General features: G+C 38.7%; 1 protein-coding gene across 1 annotated transcript in view; it reads right to left on the reverse strand.

Annotated features, from left to right (window-relative positions):
• MARCHF6 (membrane associated ring-CH-type finger 6) overlaps positions 1-18,211 on the reverse strand; it is an 81,656-nt gene that overhangs the window by 31,472 nt on the left and 31,973 nt on the right. The window contains exons 5-12 of the mRNA XM_025270709.2: positions 15,073-15,145; positions 11,002-11,170; positions 9,340-9,529; positions 7,816-7,877; positions 7,163-7,195; positions 3,307-3,358; positions 1,520-1,578; positions 203-283 (exon numbers count right to left, since the gene is read on the reverse strand). Of these exons, the coding sequence (XP_025126494.1) occupies positions 203-283; positions 1,520-1,578; positions 3,307-3,358; positions 7,163-7,195; positions 7,816-7,877; positions 9,340-9,529; positions 11,002-11,170; positions 15,073-15,145 (719 nt within the window). The remainder of the gene's footprint in view (positions 1-202; positions 284-1,519; positions 1,579-3,306; positions 3,359-7,162; positions 7,196-7,815; positions 7,878-9,339; positions 9,530-11,001; positions 11,171-15,072; positions 15,146-18,211) is intronic.

Below are 18,211 nucleotides of genomic sequence, written 5' to 3' on the forward strand. Positions count from 1 at the left end.
CAGGTAACTAGGCAACACTCAGTACTGTCTGACAGACAGAATTAATTTATCTCATATTTTTTCTGCTCTCATCCTCACTACAAATACCCATAGCTTCTACTAAAAAGGACTAGTGGAGAAAAATAGTTTTCATTAATAAGAACAACTCTTGGGTTAATAATAATAACATTACTGAACACCAACCTGGTTCATTAAAGGATACATGACAAATTATCAATGTTATTGCTAAAAGTATATACCCAACTATGGTTGTGATTAGGCCTTCAAAATGAGATGCTTGGACCTAGACAAAAGAAAAGAAATTAAATATTAATTTTACTACATGGCCTATACCCGTTAAAAAATGTTTATTAAACAATCCAAGTTGACTATATAATTCCCTATAACTAGCAAACGTCCATAAAATCCCCTCTGGATGACAACTCAGCAAACTGGATTCCTCCACTGACTGAGATTTACTACAAAAAGATGAGGAGAAATTAAAGAGTAACACTTTGCTCAAGCAGACAAAATCAGAGTACAGTGAATTAAATTTTACAAAAATAAGAAAGAAGCTGTAACAGTCTGCACTCTAGTCCACGCTGAAGTGGACCCGCTACAGGCTGAGTGCTGAGGGCAGCAGCACACGGCCTGGGCTATCACCGGCCACGTGCAGCCAAGCCACGTTCTCTCCTACCGCCACGGTTCCAGTCTTCTTCGCTCTCTAAATCTGTTTCATTCTCAGCTTACAAAGAGCAAGAGCCTGGATCCTGACAAACACTGCTCACCTTTTGGTTCCTGAGTTTCACACAGCAAGTGCTATTAAAACGTATCAAAGTATTTACCTGACTTTTCAAGTTCTCACATTCATCTAGTGAGAATCTGGAGAGGTGTATTTAAATACCAGAACATGTCTCTTTGCCATTTCGGAAACTTCAGAATGTGATCTCTCAGGATTCACACACACAAATGGACCAGAATGTTCCAACTATGCTAGCTGTCCTTAAAGAACTAACTCTTTCTGGGGACCCCCCTGCCGAAAATAGTAGTTGTGCATCCCAATATTTATCTACCTCTGAAAAATAACCATAAATGTCAAAATTAGAGCAAACTATTTAGAAGATAACACAGCTTGTCATTCTGACACATATCAACATTTTTAAAAACTGATTAATATCCCGTTACCTTTCTAAATTCACTATGGGGCAACTCAGGAAAACGGTGAGAACAGAGCTCACAAGCCAGTGGTCAGGTGAAAGGTCAGTCTGTAAGAAAGCTTCCCCACGGCGTGTCTCCCGCCTGCCCCACCGGGAGGAAAACTGTGCCTCATGAGGTTCAGAGAACACCTTCCATACCTCCCAGCATTTCTATGTCATGAGCCGCTTTTGGCTCAAGACGTGAACAAGGTGGTGCTGGATAACTACTCCTTCATGTAAGACAGAGGAATGAAGTAACTCTTTACAATATTATTACTTACTCAACAGACATCAAATTTGGGGTTTAATTACTGAAATTAAGTTTGTAAAAGTATCATACTCACGTGTTCTTCAAATCCCAAACCAACAAGGGAAAAGTGACCGATGTGGTAAGGGCAAAATGCTAAAAGGGGGGGAAAACTCAATGAAAACTTCAAAATCAAAACAATGAACACTCCTAGTACCAACCCCACTAAAAGGAACAAAGGCTTCTTAGAGAAATGAAAGATCCCAGAACCAAAAATGTACTGCCTGTGGTATTCTCTAGAACCAGAGAACAAAAAGTTATCAAGCTCTAATAAGCTCATGGTGAAAGGACACAAGAACCATTGTGAAAAGGGTCTCACAGGCCAAAGATAAGAAGCTATGAGCGTCAAAAAGAACCCCAAAACTAAAGAAAACACAGAATATATACAAACGCGTGAGTTCATAATATTCAAAGAAGGGAATGCCAAAAACCACAAGAGGAAAAAAAGCAACATAACACAAAACTTTTTTATCAGCAAGGAAAGCAGTTTGTGCTAATAATTAAAGGAAAAGAACTGCACATCTGACCTGCTGCTTCAGATTAACTAAATGGTTCCAACTGGTAAGAACAAGCTTTTCTTTATAGAAAAACCAGCCAATGAATGTTTTAAAATTTGAAAATTACCATTTTGCAATGCCTAATAAAAATAAATTAATCCAGGCAAATATCAATGGCTAATAAAATTATTAGGTAAAAAGTTGATGGAACGCTAGATATTTTGCATGATACTAAAATACCACCTACCACAGATTACTCTCTGGTGGTTAAAGGGAAACATGAAACCTAACAATAATGCCTTCAAGATACCACGACCTGAACCAAAGACAAAGGTGGAGAACCGAACATCAGGTACCTCCTGACATGTTGTATTAACAGGCAACGCATGACTAGTGAAGGTTTTGTCCTACAAGTATTGACCCTGAATCAAATCGGGTCTTAGATCTAACTTCCAGTTTAGAGGAAATACAGAGACAAAGGAGCAAGGTAGCAGACGTCATCAATAAGTAATCAGAAAGGGGCAGATGGTGAGGCACTAAGAGGATTCTAAAGTCAGTCTGCAGCCTGCAGTCTCTCTCTGGGAGACCCGAAACACGGTCTAACCAATGACCCAAGTCTTTCAGACTCCACCTTGAAGAACTGCTGGAGGAACCTTGGTTACTTGACTCAGTTTCACTATCTTCCCCCAAAGCAGAAAAACCTGTGAGCTACATCTGAATTCTGCCTTCCTTTCTCTCATGACTCCCAACTGGAGGAACTCTCAGTGCCGTCACACAAACCTCACAGGCACAGCTGTGAAGTGTCTGGAAGTCATGGCATTACTGGAATCTGGTTCTGAGGGGAGTGACACCAGGGCTAAGTTCACTGTCTTTCCTCAAACCCATATCTCTCTCTGCGACAGCTCCCAAGCCAAGGTCTCTGGTAAGGTCTTGGTCAGGACTTTTTAATAGATTAAAAACAAGACCTTCTGCCACAGGAAAGAACACAGAGATAATCAGCACAAAATTAATTTCAAAAGTGGGACACTGTGTATTCTCAAGTCAGTCTAAAACCAGCTGCTACAAAAAGAGACAGAAATGCCCAACAGAAGTAGAGCTGGCAGTAACAGCAGTCAGTGCTGCTTAGGAAAGAAAATATCTGTATACCTAGGGCCTTCCTATGCCAGATGACTATCTAAAACTCCTTTCATACATTCCATATAAATTCCATTCAAATATTCCATTCTTATATTTCATATAAGGTTAAAACAAAACAAAACCTATAACAAGGTCCGAGAAAACTAAACTCCTATCATAAAATCATAAATAAAAGCAAAACACCACTTACCAAAAACGAGAATGAACAGTGTGTTTAAAGACACCACCCAAAAGACATGTTCCTAAAGAAAAAAAAGATTAATAAAACATATTCATCTCCTATTGGATTTACATTTAATTCACTTACTTAGTTAAGAAGATTGAAATTTTTACTATAAACTTGAGATTTCGTTCAGAAATTATATGTAACTTTTCATTTTTCATTAGATAGCTCATGTGTGTGTGCTAAGTTGCCCAGTTCTGCCCAACTCTTTGCGACCCTATGAACTGTAGCCCGCCAGGCTCCTCTGTCCATGGATTTTCCAGGCAAGAAAACTGGAGTGGCTTGCCATGCACTCCTCCAGGGGATCTTCCCGACATGGGGCTCGAACATGCAACTCTTACATATCATGCATTATCAGGTGGGTTCTTTACCCCTAGCACCACCTGGAAATCCCCAGATAGCTCCTCAAACTAAACCTAAAGAACTCGAAGTTCTTAATGTCACATATTAAAAAAATCAAATTAATCCATAAACACTTCCTCTTCAGAAATTAATAATATACCATGAACTGTATAGATTCTCATAAACACCAGATTTCACTTGTATCACAACACTAAAATATCCAAATAAAGAAAAATTTGAAAACCACGTTATTTCTGAACATATTAATGTTAACTGCACAGCACTTCTTTCAGTGTCCAGTGTGTTTTCATGCCTTCTTTAAGGTCTCTCATCTATGAGAAACTGAACGCAATAAAGGACAAAAGGTGGCTCAGTGAAAAAGACTCCACCTGCCAATGCAGGAGACACGGGTTCGATTTGTGAGTCAGAAAGATTTCCTGGAAAAGGAAATGGCAACCCACTATAGCATTCTTGCCTGGAAAATCCCATGGACAGAGGAGCCTTGCGGGCTACAGCACATTGGGTCACAAAAGAGTCAAACACGACTGAGCAACTAAACAATAGCAAGCTTCTATACTGACTGTATAGAATCATAATCCCTTATGATTATACAGTGGAAGTAAAAAATAGATTTAAGGGACTAGATCTGATAGATAGAGTGCCTGGTGAACTATGGAGAGATGTTCATGACACTGTACAGGAGACAGGGATCAAGACCATCCCCATGGAAAAGAAATGCAAAAAAGCAAAATGGCTGTCTGGGGAGGCCTTACAAATAGCTGTGAAAAGAAGAGAAGCAAAAAGCAAAGGAGAAAAGGAAAGATATAAGCATCTGAATGCAGAGTTCCAAAGAAACAGCAAGGAGAGACAAGAAAGCCTTCCTCAGTGATCAGTGCAAAGAAATAGAGGAAAACAATATAATGGGAAAGACTAGAGATCTCTTCAAGAAAATCAGAGATACCAAGGGAATATTTCATGCAAAGATGGGCTCAATAAAGGACAGAAGTGGTATAGCTCTGACAGAAGCAGAAGATACTAAGAAGAGGTAGCAAGAACACATAGAAGAACTGTACAAAAGAGACCTTCACGACCCAGTTAATCATGATGGTATGATCACTCACCTAGAGCCAGACATCCTGGAATGTGAAGTCAAGTGGGCTTTAGGAAGCATCACTACGAACAAAGCTAGCAGAGGTAATGGAATCACAGTTGAGCTATTTCAAATCCTAAAAGATGATGCTGTGAAAGTGCTGCACTCAACGTGTCAGGAAATTTGGACAACTCAGCAGTGGCCACAGGACTGGAAAAGGTCAGTTTTCATTCCAATCCCAAAGAAAGGCAATGCCAAAGAATGCTCAAACTACCGCACAATTGCACTCATCTCACATGCTAGTAAAGTAATGCTGAAAATTCTCCAAGCCAGGCTTCAGCAATATGTGAACCGTGAACTTCCGGATGTTCAAGCTGGTTTTAGAAAAGGCAGAGGAACCAGAGATCAAATTGCCAACATCCGCTGGATTATGGAAAAAGCAAGAGAGGTCCAGAAAAACATCTATTTCTGCTTTATTGACTATGCCAAAGCCTTTGACTGTGTGGATCACAATAAACTGTGGAAAATTCTGAAAGAGATGGGAATACCAGACCACCTGACCTGCCTCTTGAGAAACCTGTATACAGGTCAGGAAGCAACAGTTAGAACTGGACATGGAACAAGAGACTGGTTCCAAATAGGAAAAGGAGTACGTCAAGGCTGTATATTGTCACCCTACTTATTTAACTTATATGCAGAGTATGTCATGAGAAACACTGGGCTGGATGAAGAGCAAGCTGGAATCAAGACTGCCGTGACAAATATCAATAACCTCAGATATGCAGATGACACCACCCTTATGGCAGAAAGCAAAGAAGAACTAAAAGAGCCTCTTGATGAAAGTGAAAGTGGAGAGTGAAAAAGTTGGCTTAAAGCTCAACATTCAAAAAACTAAGATCATGGCATCTGGTCCCATCACTTCATGGCAAACAGATGGGGAAATAATGGAAACAGTGGCTGACTTTATTTTGGGGGGCTCCAAAATCACTGCAGATGGTGACTGCAGCCATGAAATTAAAAGATGCTTACTCCTTGGAAGGAAAGTTATGATCAACCTAGACAGCATATTAAAAAGCAGAGACATTACTTTGCCAACAAAGGTCCATCTAGTCAAGGCTATGGTTTTTACAGTAGTCATGCATGGATGTGAGAGTTGGACTGTGAAGAAAGCTGAGCGCCTAAGAATTGATGCTTTTGAACTGTGGTGTTGGAGAAGACTCTTGAGAGTCCCTTGGACTGCAAGGCGATCCAACCAGTCCATCCTAAAGGAGATCGGTCCTAGGTGTTCATTGGAAGGACTGATGTTGAAGCTGAAATTCCAATACTTTGGCCACCTGATGCAAAGAGCTGACTCATTTGAAAAGACCCTGATGCTGGGAAAGATTGAGGGCAGGAGGAGAACGGGACAACAGAGGATGAGATGGTTGGATGGCATCACCGACTCAATGGACATTAGTTTGAGTAGGCTCCTGGAGTTGGTGATGGACAGGGAGTCCTGGTGTGCTGCAGTTCATGGGGTCGCAAAGAGACTGACACGACTGAGCGACTGAACCGATACTGACTGTGATCTAACCTTGAATAGGAGCTCACTAATATAACCTTCTTACTAATCTGAGAATTATCATCAGATAGAGTTCCTCAAATCCTCAAGCTATGAGCCTCAATTCCTATTCTGGCTCCATCCAAAGGCAGTTTGAGGAGGGCCAATACTGTGAACGGCAGAGGGAAATTATTTGGGTCCATGACATTGCTGGGCCCCTGGATCAAGCACACCTGAAGTCCATCCTTCCTCTGGACTTCCTCTCATGTTAACAGTTTTAGTCAGTTGGAGTTTGGCTACCTACAGCCAAAATCATCTTGATAACCAAAGCTATTTAAAAATCCCAAAGGGCAAGTTGTGTGACTTTATATCACAGAACCTGGAAAAAACATCATTTCACCTTAAAGAACAAGTTCTTTGAAGAACTGCTCTTTACCTTAGACTGGTACTCTTTATCGTTAAGGTAAACACATGTGAGGCTCAGCAAACAGGGCTCTCTCTGTGAACATCTCAAAGCTGCTGTTTTTACCAGTTCAGGCATTAAAACACAGCAAGCTGGGACTTTAAAAGAAGGCCAAGTTTTCTGAATTACCATCAACTTTGTATTTCATTTTCTTTTCTAAAATTCAAATATTTTTAATAATTTCCTTTTTAAATAGCATTATGTTTATGCTTTGCCAATATTTTCAATACACAAAAAAGACTTTCTTCAATATACCAAGTAATCAAAAATCAAATGGCATTTTGACCTTAGTATAAAAAGCAACCATATACTGTAAATTTGAGATCACTGAATCACTAAGACAAATAAAGTTACAATTCTATTATTAAAAAAGATTAGCTTTACTTACTAGAAAAACTAGTGATCCATCAAGTCCTAGCATCTAAAATAAATAATAAGCATTATATCAAGATTCAACAGGATTTTTATCTATTTATGAAAATAAATTTTATTTATGAAAAAAGCTCATTTTCCTTTTAATATCTTTAAACATAATATTTACCCACTACTTTCCAAAAGAGCCTATCATTTTCAGAGACTGAAAAACTTATCGTAGGAGTTTTATATTTTGTATATCCTTTTAATCCAAATTATATAAAGTTAAAAAAAATTCCATCTTGGATTTTTATTCTTACATTAGATATGGAGCCAGTCAAGATTTCATGATACACTATACTGTTTTGTTAACTGAAATATCAAAATAATACTTATATTTAAATTGTTACTTCATTTTCAAAAGTGCACAATTTCAAGTTATAAATTTCATAAGTGAAACAAGGTTTGTACCAAAAGATAGAAAAGGCATTAACAGATCTTTACCATAGTATTTGTAATATTTTCATCACAAACAATGTATCACTTAATTTCCTCTAGAAACTGAAGTTCTGGTAATTATTTTCATCTAATATAAGTGCAAAATCAGTGTATCCATCTAAATACGGCCAACTTTAAGACATACATTAGAATTAAAACACTAGGACACTTAATAGATAGAAGTCTTACTCGTTCCCACGTAAGCTCTTCTGCAGCTCGGTCCCATTCTAATGCATTCCAGTTCATGTCATCTGGAAATATAATTTAAATATTACTTCTGGAATGTGAGTTTAATAAATAATAAGACATTTTAAGTTGTGTTTAACAGTTTTATAACTGTTGTTAAACACAACAGTTCAAATAGGCTAAACCAAAATTAAAATTTTTCCATACTGAGTATTTGCTAGTTAGGCAATTTTTTAAAAACATAAACAAACACAATGTACAAAATAAATTAGATGATTCCAGACTGTGACATAAGTGCTAAAAAGGACATAAATAGGATTATGTGAAATAAGAGGAATTCAGCAGCTCTGCATCAAGAATGAACCTGATGGATTTGAGAAAAGTGAAGAACCCAGGCGACTAGAACTCTCTGGGTGAGGAAGAGGGTGGTAGAGGATGTTTACGAAAGACAGACAGGGATCGGATCATACTGATACAACAGGAAAGTGAAGCCTGGATTTTATTTTGTTCTTTAGTGTAATGGGGAAATCACTGACAGATTTTAAGGGCAAGAGATCAGTATAAACACTGTGTGGAACAGGAAGGGAAGAAGGTCCAGGCAGGACCCACTGCATGAAACAGAGGGAAACCAGGGCTGTCACTGGGGCACTGCAGCTGTACTCTCAGAGCCTCTGAACATACACCCACCTCTCCCTTCAAAGGCCCCTTGCTCCCACCATACACCTGGCTTCCTCTCATCCTTCAAGCCACGGCTCAGGTTATCACTTACTCTGAGCTACCCAGGGAATTATTTCAAACAGGTGTCTCCTCAGGAGCACCCCCAGAGCAAGCTGCACACTTATCACACTGTGTAATAACAGACTCGCTCACTTGGATATTTCTACTTCCTAACTAGACCAGAAATTCCAGGAAGGCAAGGACCTAGTGTCTGCATGCCTGTGCAGAGGAAACACTCAGCAATGGTAAGTGGACCCAGAGACAGTGCAGCACTTGACAGGATACCTCTGGGGCCAGAGAGAGAAAAGAACATGGTGACCTACTGGCAGCTGACTGGTGGGCTGGTCTCAGACATTCTTTTACATTCTAGAGTTTTTACATACTGCCAGAAAATAAGAAATGAGTGTCTCTGGGTGATGTCTGGCCTGCAGAATACACTTCAAGAATTCTTCTTTAATAAGAGAAGTTGCACTGACTCAATAAAGATGGCAAAGGAATAAAATAAAATGGTAGTAAATTCCTTTTTAAAAAATATAGTATCTACTCCAACTTACAAATAACTTCTTCCTATCCATCCTATAAAAAGTCCTGTGTGAGGAATTTTAAAACACAAAACATGCCCTGCTTCATAGCTAACACGAATGTCATGCTTATGAATGCCCATAAATACAAGTCTGCTAAAATAAAGTAAAATCAGGTTACAAACAGAACTTCAAACCCATGAAGTTTTGAAGACTGCAGCCCTCCCCGGGGAGCTGGGAATGGACTCATGATCGTGGAGGAAGGGTGGGGACAAGCCGCAGCCATTACCCTGAGCCCCGTTGTTGGCATCAGCGGCATCCTCCCCGCCCGCGTCGTCTTCCTCCTCGTTCTCCTCCTCCTCCTCCTCCGCTTGCTCATCCTGGGCATCAGGGTTTTCCCCCACCACCGCGTTCTCCGCTGGGGGGTTAGCAGGCTGCTCGGGGGCAACATTTTCAGCACCATTTCCTCCAGCTGGAGCCTAAAATGACAGAACAGACTAGAAATTTGGCTAACTTGTCTCAGTTTTGCTGTATTTCCAAATTGTATTCTCCTTTCTAAAAAAACAAAACTAGCAAACAGACAAAAACTCTACCAAAATTCCAAAAAATCAGCTCTCAAGGGCATCTCTCCTAAATGTATCTGAATTTGTACCAACTTGGTAATATTAGAACACAACTCACTTAACAGTATACACGTTCATTCAGTATAATTTAGAGATTAACATTTCACAAAGCATTACAGAAAATACATGAACAAATCTGGCTATTTTGAATACATCATTTCATAATACTTCTTTATAAGGCAATCTCTTGTTTTTACTGATCACTTTAGGGATGAAAATGTATTTATGCACTCTACTTGTTTACACACATACTGATATATAACTTAATTCTCAGTCATCAGTTAACACCTGAGGAAAGATTTCTCATGTCTGCACTGCAGGTTAAGTCTGTCCACAGGAACGTCATCAGTTCCCACACACTCATTTCTCTGCCTCTTCCTGAATTCTGCAACCCACCAAGTGCAAAGACCCAGTTGCAGTTAATTAATAAAACACTGAACTCCTATAAAGGTAACAAAGACTCTAAGAGAATATGAGATACAATGATGAAGTACTAACACTAGATTAAGAAAAGCATGTTTGCTTTATAGTCCCATTTTTTCATATGTGTAGTTTTCAAAGAAGCTGTACCCTTAAATCCGTAGAGAAAAGGGTATGGCGGAATTTGATGAAATCAATCCTAACACTAGAAAAAGCGAAGGTACTTAAATGAAAAACTGTCGTTTATTATTTATAGTTAATTTTATAGTCAATTTTTTCATAATAAAAATTTTACAAGGTGCAAATTGTTTTTGTATGTGTCAGTTCTTTTTTTCTTCTACATCTTTAGCCCTGTAGTTTCTCAGTAAACAAGATACTAAAAATCATTTATCATACCATTCTCTTCGTAATGCCTCAAGCAAACGCTCTTCATCTTGCATGCCATCTCTCATTAAGAAAAAGTAAAACTGTACAAGACTGTTATCAACAGTATTCCTTTTTTTCTACTTTTGGTAATGTTTCTACCAAGACAAAGGTTGAGTTGTTTTACACATGAAGACACTAATGAACAAAGAGGGCAAGGGGCCTCCTTAATGTTAAGGAGCACGTCAAAAGGACATGAAGGAGATTTGGATATTAAGTTCCAGGCAGCTGTTAGCCCAGGCGAAGGGAATGAAGGCACACTCGGTACACAACCTAATACTGCCCCCGTCTCACCAGGAAACTAACAGGCAAAGTCACAGCCACGTGCTTCTGATTTTTCACTTCTCCCTTAAACTTCTCCCAAACCTTGTCATTGTCCTGCTTCGCAATGAGGGACACGGGAGTCAAGGGTTTGGATCCTGGAGGGGGACAATAATTCGTAGTCCCACCCAGATCAAAGGAATTCGGGGACGGAGGGGGTTTACCTCATTTTGGTGATGCCCAGCAGCATTGAAGGGCGGAGCGGCGTGCTCCAGCCAGATCGGGGCTCCCCCATGGACGATCTGCTCTCGCAGCCACACCAGGCTGATGAACGCGCACAGTGTGCACGTCACCACAAAACAACCCTGCAAACAATCTGCCAACAAGTTGTCCCTGTTTAAAAAAAAAGAGGTATATAGAATTACTCCAAAGAACACTTCAAGTTAAGAAACCAAGGTAACATTCACTTTATACAAAAATCTAGAAAGAACAGCCAGAAAAGTGGTAACTTTTTGGTGAAAATCAATCTCTCAAAAAGAGTTATTTCTGAGGATGGTGGCACTTTATCTATAAGAGGGTCAAATATATGTATTTATGTATTTGTATTGTATGTGTTTATATTATAGAAGGCAAAGAATAACATCAGAACTACATAAACCAGCTATCCAAGCCTCTTTGAGGATGACTGAGAAAAAGGAAGGCAGCAAGCAAAAAATAAGAGTAGCCAAATACTTGACAAAGGTCAAGTATTAAATGCATGAATTTACTAAAGATAAATGACTCTGCCCAACACTTACTAAGAATTTTCTTATCCTTATTTTACACACAAGTTTAACCAACTTGGTTGGCTCATACTTAAACCCATGAGAATGAACAGAATCAGCAAATCAAAAAGAAGAGCCTCTAGTAAAGTCCAAAGACACTACAGGAAGGTTGAGAGACGCACAGGTCACAACACATGAAGCAAGAAGCCTGTGGGAAGCTTTACGAACGCCTCATTCAGAAGGCAGACTGAATTTTGATGCTAACTGCAAATACACTAAAAGTATGTTAGCTCCTCAACAAATTCTGACAGATCATGCACAATCCACAGGACAATACACAGAGTATTACACTGCTGAACACTTCTTTGTTCTTTTCCTCTCTGAAGGAGCAGATCCTTCCCTGGTCTATGTCTGATTTTAAAATAATTCAAAGGTAACTCAAGAATTTTGGGAGCCTTTGGAAAATTCACTACCATAATAAAATGACATTTTTCCCTTCATGGAGACTTAAGGAAGGGTCAATTTGGGAGACCTCAGCCTTTAAGCTCCAAACTGAAATAATGTGGTCCTCAGATACTATCTGGAATATATCTTAATAGAAAGAGGAATGATAATCACCCCTCTGATAAGGAACCCTCCAGACCATTAAAATTTTGATAGGTGGGGACCCCTCTTGACTCCTGCCTTGTCACCAGTAGTAAGAACAGCAACCGGTCACCACAGACTTTAAACAATGACAGACTCCTGGTAGAATCCTCTGCTTTTCCCTCACACCTTAACTCTGGGCTGGTTTGGGAACCATCTGGACCATAAATGAGAATTCCTGAGTTCCAAAGCCTAGAAGAGAGCTTTCAAGATCCCATCTTCACCCTTTTAGAAGGCTGCCCTGAGATCACCATGTAAAGAAGCCCCACTAGCCTTCTGGAAGAGAGGTCATATGGAAGAACCAAAGTACCTCATCTTAGACCATCCCACCTCAATGACACACAGGCATAACTGAGGCAAGTCCAACAGGTAAACTGATCAGCTGAGCCCAATCCAAACTGTTAACCCCTGGAATTACGAGTGAATTAAAACGCTTGTTGTTTTAAGGCACCAAGTTTTGGAGACAGCATGTTTTGTAGTAATAGTTAACTGACAGACTGTGCCTTGAGATGTTGAAGACCTGGGCTATGGAATACGTAGCGCCTGCTAAGGTACTAAGAAATTTTAAGTAAACTTTCAGAAAATATAGAGAAAATGAAACATTACTCAGAAAAAATAAGTGATTTAACTATAAGTGCTTTCAGAAAAACTGGTTCAATTCTTCACATTCTAAAAGGCAGCATGAGATTATAAAATCTACCCATGCTTACAATTTCTTTCAACAATCCCCACCAAGACTCCAGTATTCTTCCGGTGGCAGTGAGGAAGCCCATGAAGGCCATTCAGGCGTGGCCCTAACCCACCAGGCTGGGGTGAAAAGGGAAGCCTGCTAACGTAAAGCAAGCAGCAGCTCTGCGTTTTGGTGGTAACTGTGCTACTGAGTAACACAGTGCTCAAAATTCACACATGGTTTTCACATATATTTGTGAATTTAATCTCTGAACGTGCCTCAGGGAGTGGGGTTCAGTTCACTTTGAAGAGTGGGCTGTTCAAAGATTAAATTCACAAATACACGTAAAAACTTAATATGAATTTTGTCTGATGAAAAAACAAGGGTTCAGACTGTCCAATGATTTGCCCAAGGTCACCAAAAAGTTGCAACTTTATTCTGGTGCCAGGGTTCCTTCTGTTACAACCTCAGTGCACTACCTAAATGATCACACCAGCCAAACAATCAGATGTTTAAGGGTCCCACCAACAAATAGTAAAGGCGGTAGGCAAGTAGAATACTGCCCTGAGACCAAAACACTAAAACTTCTCTGACATGGTGGTTTCCATAGGCACCTGGTTTTTCACAAAGCCAAAGCCTCCCAATTTAAGCTTTGGCAAATATTAACATATTTTGCCACTCAAAACAGAAACCATAAAAGAAGGAATATACCCCACTTTACTGAACAGCACACAAGGGACCTCAAGTCATCTTTTCTAAACAATCAGGATACTGACTGGCTGCTACACTGTTCTCTCAAAAGATACAATGATAAATACAACTCAGCCTCAAAATAAATGGAACAAGACCACCCTGTTTGAAACAGTTATTTTATTATTTCATAGATGTTAAAATGTAACTTCCATCACTTGTAACTTTTTTCTGACCTCCCTTGATATTTCTAACATGAGCTTTTTTTTAGTATACAATTTCTAAAGGAAAGCCAGAGGTGAGTTATGTCATAAACACAGAGACATAATGAATGACACTTCAGCCATTTAAGATTGATTTTCCTTGCCTCCATACTAAAATTGTGTTCTGGATGGCTGAAATAAAAATCTGATGTCCAGATATAAGAATGCTGTCGTATTTATTTCCACTGAATCACTTCACAGGTTAGTATTTTCATACAAAGGGTAATATTATTACACTATTTCTAAATTCTCAAGTGTGTCAAATCACTGCTTCTCCTTTTTATCATGGCCACAGCCATTAGTGCCCTATTTCCAAGATTCCTATCTACTTATGAACATTACTTCAGAAGCTGTTCTAATGTGAATAAAATTCAAAACCTTTTTTCTGTTTCCTATACTGTCAAAGACACAGAAGTAAATAACTTGCCTGTTTTATCCAAAAAGGTAAAACCAGCAGCTAAAACCACCAGTAGGAAAACCAAGTTGCTGACACATCTAATGTTTCTACGTATTTTCAACCATAATTCAAAATAATGATGCAGAGACATGATTTCTTGTTTATCAGAAATGAAACATGCTCTCCTGCACTCTTCTATTGTCATTTGGCTTGTTTTCATAATATAATCTGAATGCCTCTATTCTAAAAAACAGTCTTGTATTGTTCTTTGCCTTTATTTAGGGATCAGAAACCTAAGGTCAGTTGGGTACAAAAGAAGATTTAGCAAACAGAGGTCCAATCTTTTGCAAGCTTAATATTCTAATGATCTTGATACAGTTAATCATTCACAGCATTTCTGATTCTAACATCAATAATAAAAATATAAGTCACATGTCTTTCCCAAGAAACTGCAATTATAATGCTTCATGCCAAATTAAAATACAATAAAGCTACAGTCAACAAGTTTTTAGAGTCCATAACCTAACAATCAAAAAAACATTTTAAAAAGATATCTGGCTTCAAACATCTGTGTTGTTAAAAACACGTTTAAAGGGGAACTTTCAGCATCTACGTGGAACAACACATTTTCTAGCACTATGTGACAGCTTACTTAACTAGCTTTCCCACTATTACCAAATACTCCTTTAAGATGGTACGTTTTAAAACATCATTCACATATATCAATTGCTTCCCCTGTAGTTGTTAGAATAGGTAAGAGGAATAGAAGGACTTTTCAAATCACAACAAATCCAAGCATGTGGAAGAAAAGATGAGCACCGTTCCCACTGCGCCGGCCTTCCACCGCCATGAGGTTCAATACTCACGTGGACAGCATGTCCAGCGGCAGTGTCAGGAGGGAGCTCACAGAGCCAGTAAACAAGCACTTGTAGATGCGGCCTGCCAAGAAAGGGCACGACAGCACACAGTCACAGCTCTCATCATAACTCAAACAGTCATTCAGTTAAACAGATGTAAAGTGTGAATGCCACTGAAATAAACAGTCTTTGCAAGTTTGAATCTCAAAATACTAAACTAAAAAAAAAAAAAGATCAAGCATTAAAAATAGTGATAGTAAAGAGTAAGTATTACACAATAATGTTTAAAGTTTAGATTCTCTCTAGATTTACTTACTTGTATTTACTGAATGAGCTTAGATGTTTGGAAAAAAGAGGGGGAGGAATCCAGAAAAGATCTCCAAAATTATAATACAGAGAATTTTTTTTAACCTAGAATTTCAAAATTCATTGAATCTGCTCATGAAAATGAAGTTTTGGGGGTACACGCTTTTTGAAATTAAGAGGACTTTTCAGTAGAGTACATGCTTCAATGCTATGAATAGCAAACTAACAACCAATTTTTTAAAAACACAAATTCAAGGGTCTTCTAAAGGACAAAATCTTCAATCTGGCCATGAAGGGAAAATATGAAGTAAGGGTCAATATACAGCCATTCCCTATCCTCTTATCAGAACAGGCAGGAATAGATTTGGAAATGGGGCCCAAAAGTTGAGGTTTTCTTTCAAACCAGTACTTGTGTGTTAGTTTAAGCATCCTCTATAGCCTTGTACCAAAAATTTATAGTAACTTCAACGGCTGTTTTCAAATGTCAAGTCAAAATAGAAAGATAGGAACAGATTTTCTGTAATACAAATTGCTTATATCTGTGTATAAAATATTCAAAGCAAGTATGTTTATAGCAAAATAAAACTGACAGAAGGCCAATTATCTGTAGATAAAATAGATTCATAAATTAAAGGCCTCCTTATTAGTGTGCTTAAAAACAGGGCAGTTCAACACCTTCCTACATGAAGACAGTCGTGGGCACATTGCTAACTTAAAGCTGCTGCTGCTGCTAAGTCGTTTCAGTCCTGTCCAACTCTGTGCGACCCCATAGATGGCAGCCCACCAGGCTCCCCCGTCCCTGGGATTCTCCAGGCAAGAACACTGGAGTGGGCTGCCATTTCCTTCTCCAATGCATGAAAGTGAAAAGTGAAAATGAAGTTGCTCAGTCATGTCCGACTCTTATCAACCCCATGAACTGCAGCCTACCAGGCTCCTCCGTCCATGGGATTTTCCAGGCAAGAGTACTGGAGTGGGGTGCCATTGCCTTCTCTGGCTAACGTATGACATAGATTTTAATTGTGTGTGAGTGTATGTATAAACAAGTCAGAACAGAAATCAAGCTTGTTACCTGTTACTTAAATCCTCAAAGTCCTTACTTAATTTTTGATTATTTGATCTACTGATTTCAGAGAAGTGTGTTAGTTTTCCACTATGACTGTGAATGGTTTACATTCTAAGTCCTGTTTGCTGATGCATAAAAATTCTTAAGTTTTCTTTTATTAATATGAAATAAAATGCTTTTCCTCATTTAAAGTGTTTCATCTTGAAGAGTATCTGGCTGGTGAATACTGTTCCTGTCTTTTGTTAGCTAACAAATCTCTCCAACGTCAGCCCCGGCTGTTTTGTACTTCTTTCTCGTAATGGAACAATTTCATATGTACACAGTGATCACAGCTACTGTGATCACTTTTACTCCCCTTTCTCTTCTTGTCTTTCCTGTCCTTTGTTGGACTTCAAATTTTATTCACTGTCTCCTATTCCTACTCCCTAGGATAAAAACGCACCATCTTATTTCTATTCTCCAAGTGATTACCTCTAAGTTTTGTTACTTTTTTATTAAGGTAAAATTCACATAAATCTTAAGTGTATCTGCGTGAATTTTTACATCACTGTATATCCAAGTAACTGCCACCCAGATAAGATTCTCCACATTTCTAGCTCTCCAGAAGGCTCCTTCAAGCCACTTCCCAGTCAATATCTCCAGCACAAGGTGACCATTATTCTGATCCCTATCACTGCAGATCAGTTTGGCCTATTTTAAAAAGGCCACATAAATGCAATCATACAGTTCATACTCTTTGTGCCTGGCTTCTTTTTCTCAAAGAAGTGAAGTTCATCCATGTTATCCTATGTCACGACAGCCAGCCCTTTTGTCATCACTATGTAGAATTCCATTATAGGGATAAGTGCACAGAATCCATTCTACTGTTACTTGGTTGGTTCCAGTTTTAAACTACTATCTGCAGAGCTGCAGTGCTCACACTATTATATACAAGTCTTTCAGTGGACACAAGGCTGTGTCCTGTGACTATTTCTGTAATCAATATTCCCAGAAATAGAACTGCTGGGTCATAATGTATTGAAAATATTAACCACCGACAGATAATGCCAAACAGCTTTCCAAGATGGTTATACCATATTTATATTCATTACTACTGATGAATACATGTTTCAGATGATCCACATCCTAATAAAAAGTATTTGGCACTGTTTTTTTCCCTTAACTTCAGCCATTCTGCCGATTCTGTAGAGTAACTTTCTTGTACCTTCGCCTGATGACTAATGATACTAAGCATCTTGTCACGTGTTTACCGGCTATTTAATCTTCTTTCCAGAAACACCTGTTCACATCTGCTGTCCACATTTTAATTGGCTTGTCTGTCTTTCTCTTAGATTTAATAGTTCTTTTATTATATACTCCTTGCATATATCCTGGATATATAAGGATCTATCCTTATATATATATCCTATATATGTAAGTCCTTTGTTAGACATGTGAACTGCAGATACCTTCTCTCACTCTGTAGCTTGCCTTTCTCTCTTAAGGGTATCTAAGCACGAATTAAAAACCTTAACTTTAATTAAGTCAAATTTCTCAATGTTTTCTTCTACAGTTATTCTAATATATTATCTTTTAGAAATTTTTAAAATTTTAATGTTCACAATCAGACTTATGATCTATCTAAAATTAACTTGGGTCAGGTGGGAGATGATAGTATGGTTCGTTTTTCTCCATATGCCCAACCAGTTGATGCTATACATTTATTGAAATGACCATCTTTCCTCCCCTGAACAGTGGTGGCACCTCTGCTCTTAATTACCTTTGCTAGTTCAGGACTCT

Source organism: Bubalus bubalis, chromosome 19, assembly GCF_019923935.1.
Source record: "Bubalus bubalis isolate 160015118507 breed Murrah chromosome 19, NDDB_SH_1, whole genome shotgun sequence".
NCBI classification, from domain to species: domain Eukaryota; kingdom Metazoa; phylum Chordata; class Mammalia; order Artiodactyla; family Bovidae; genus Bubalus; species Bubalus bubalis.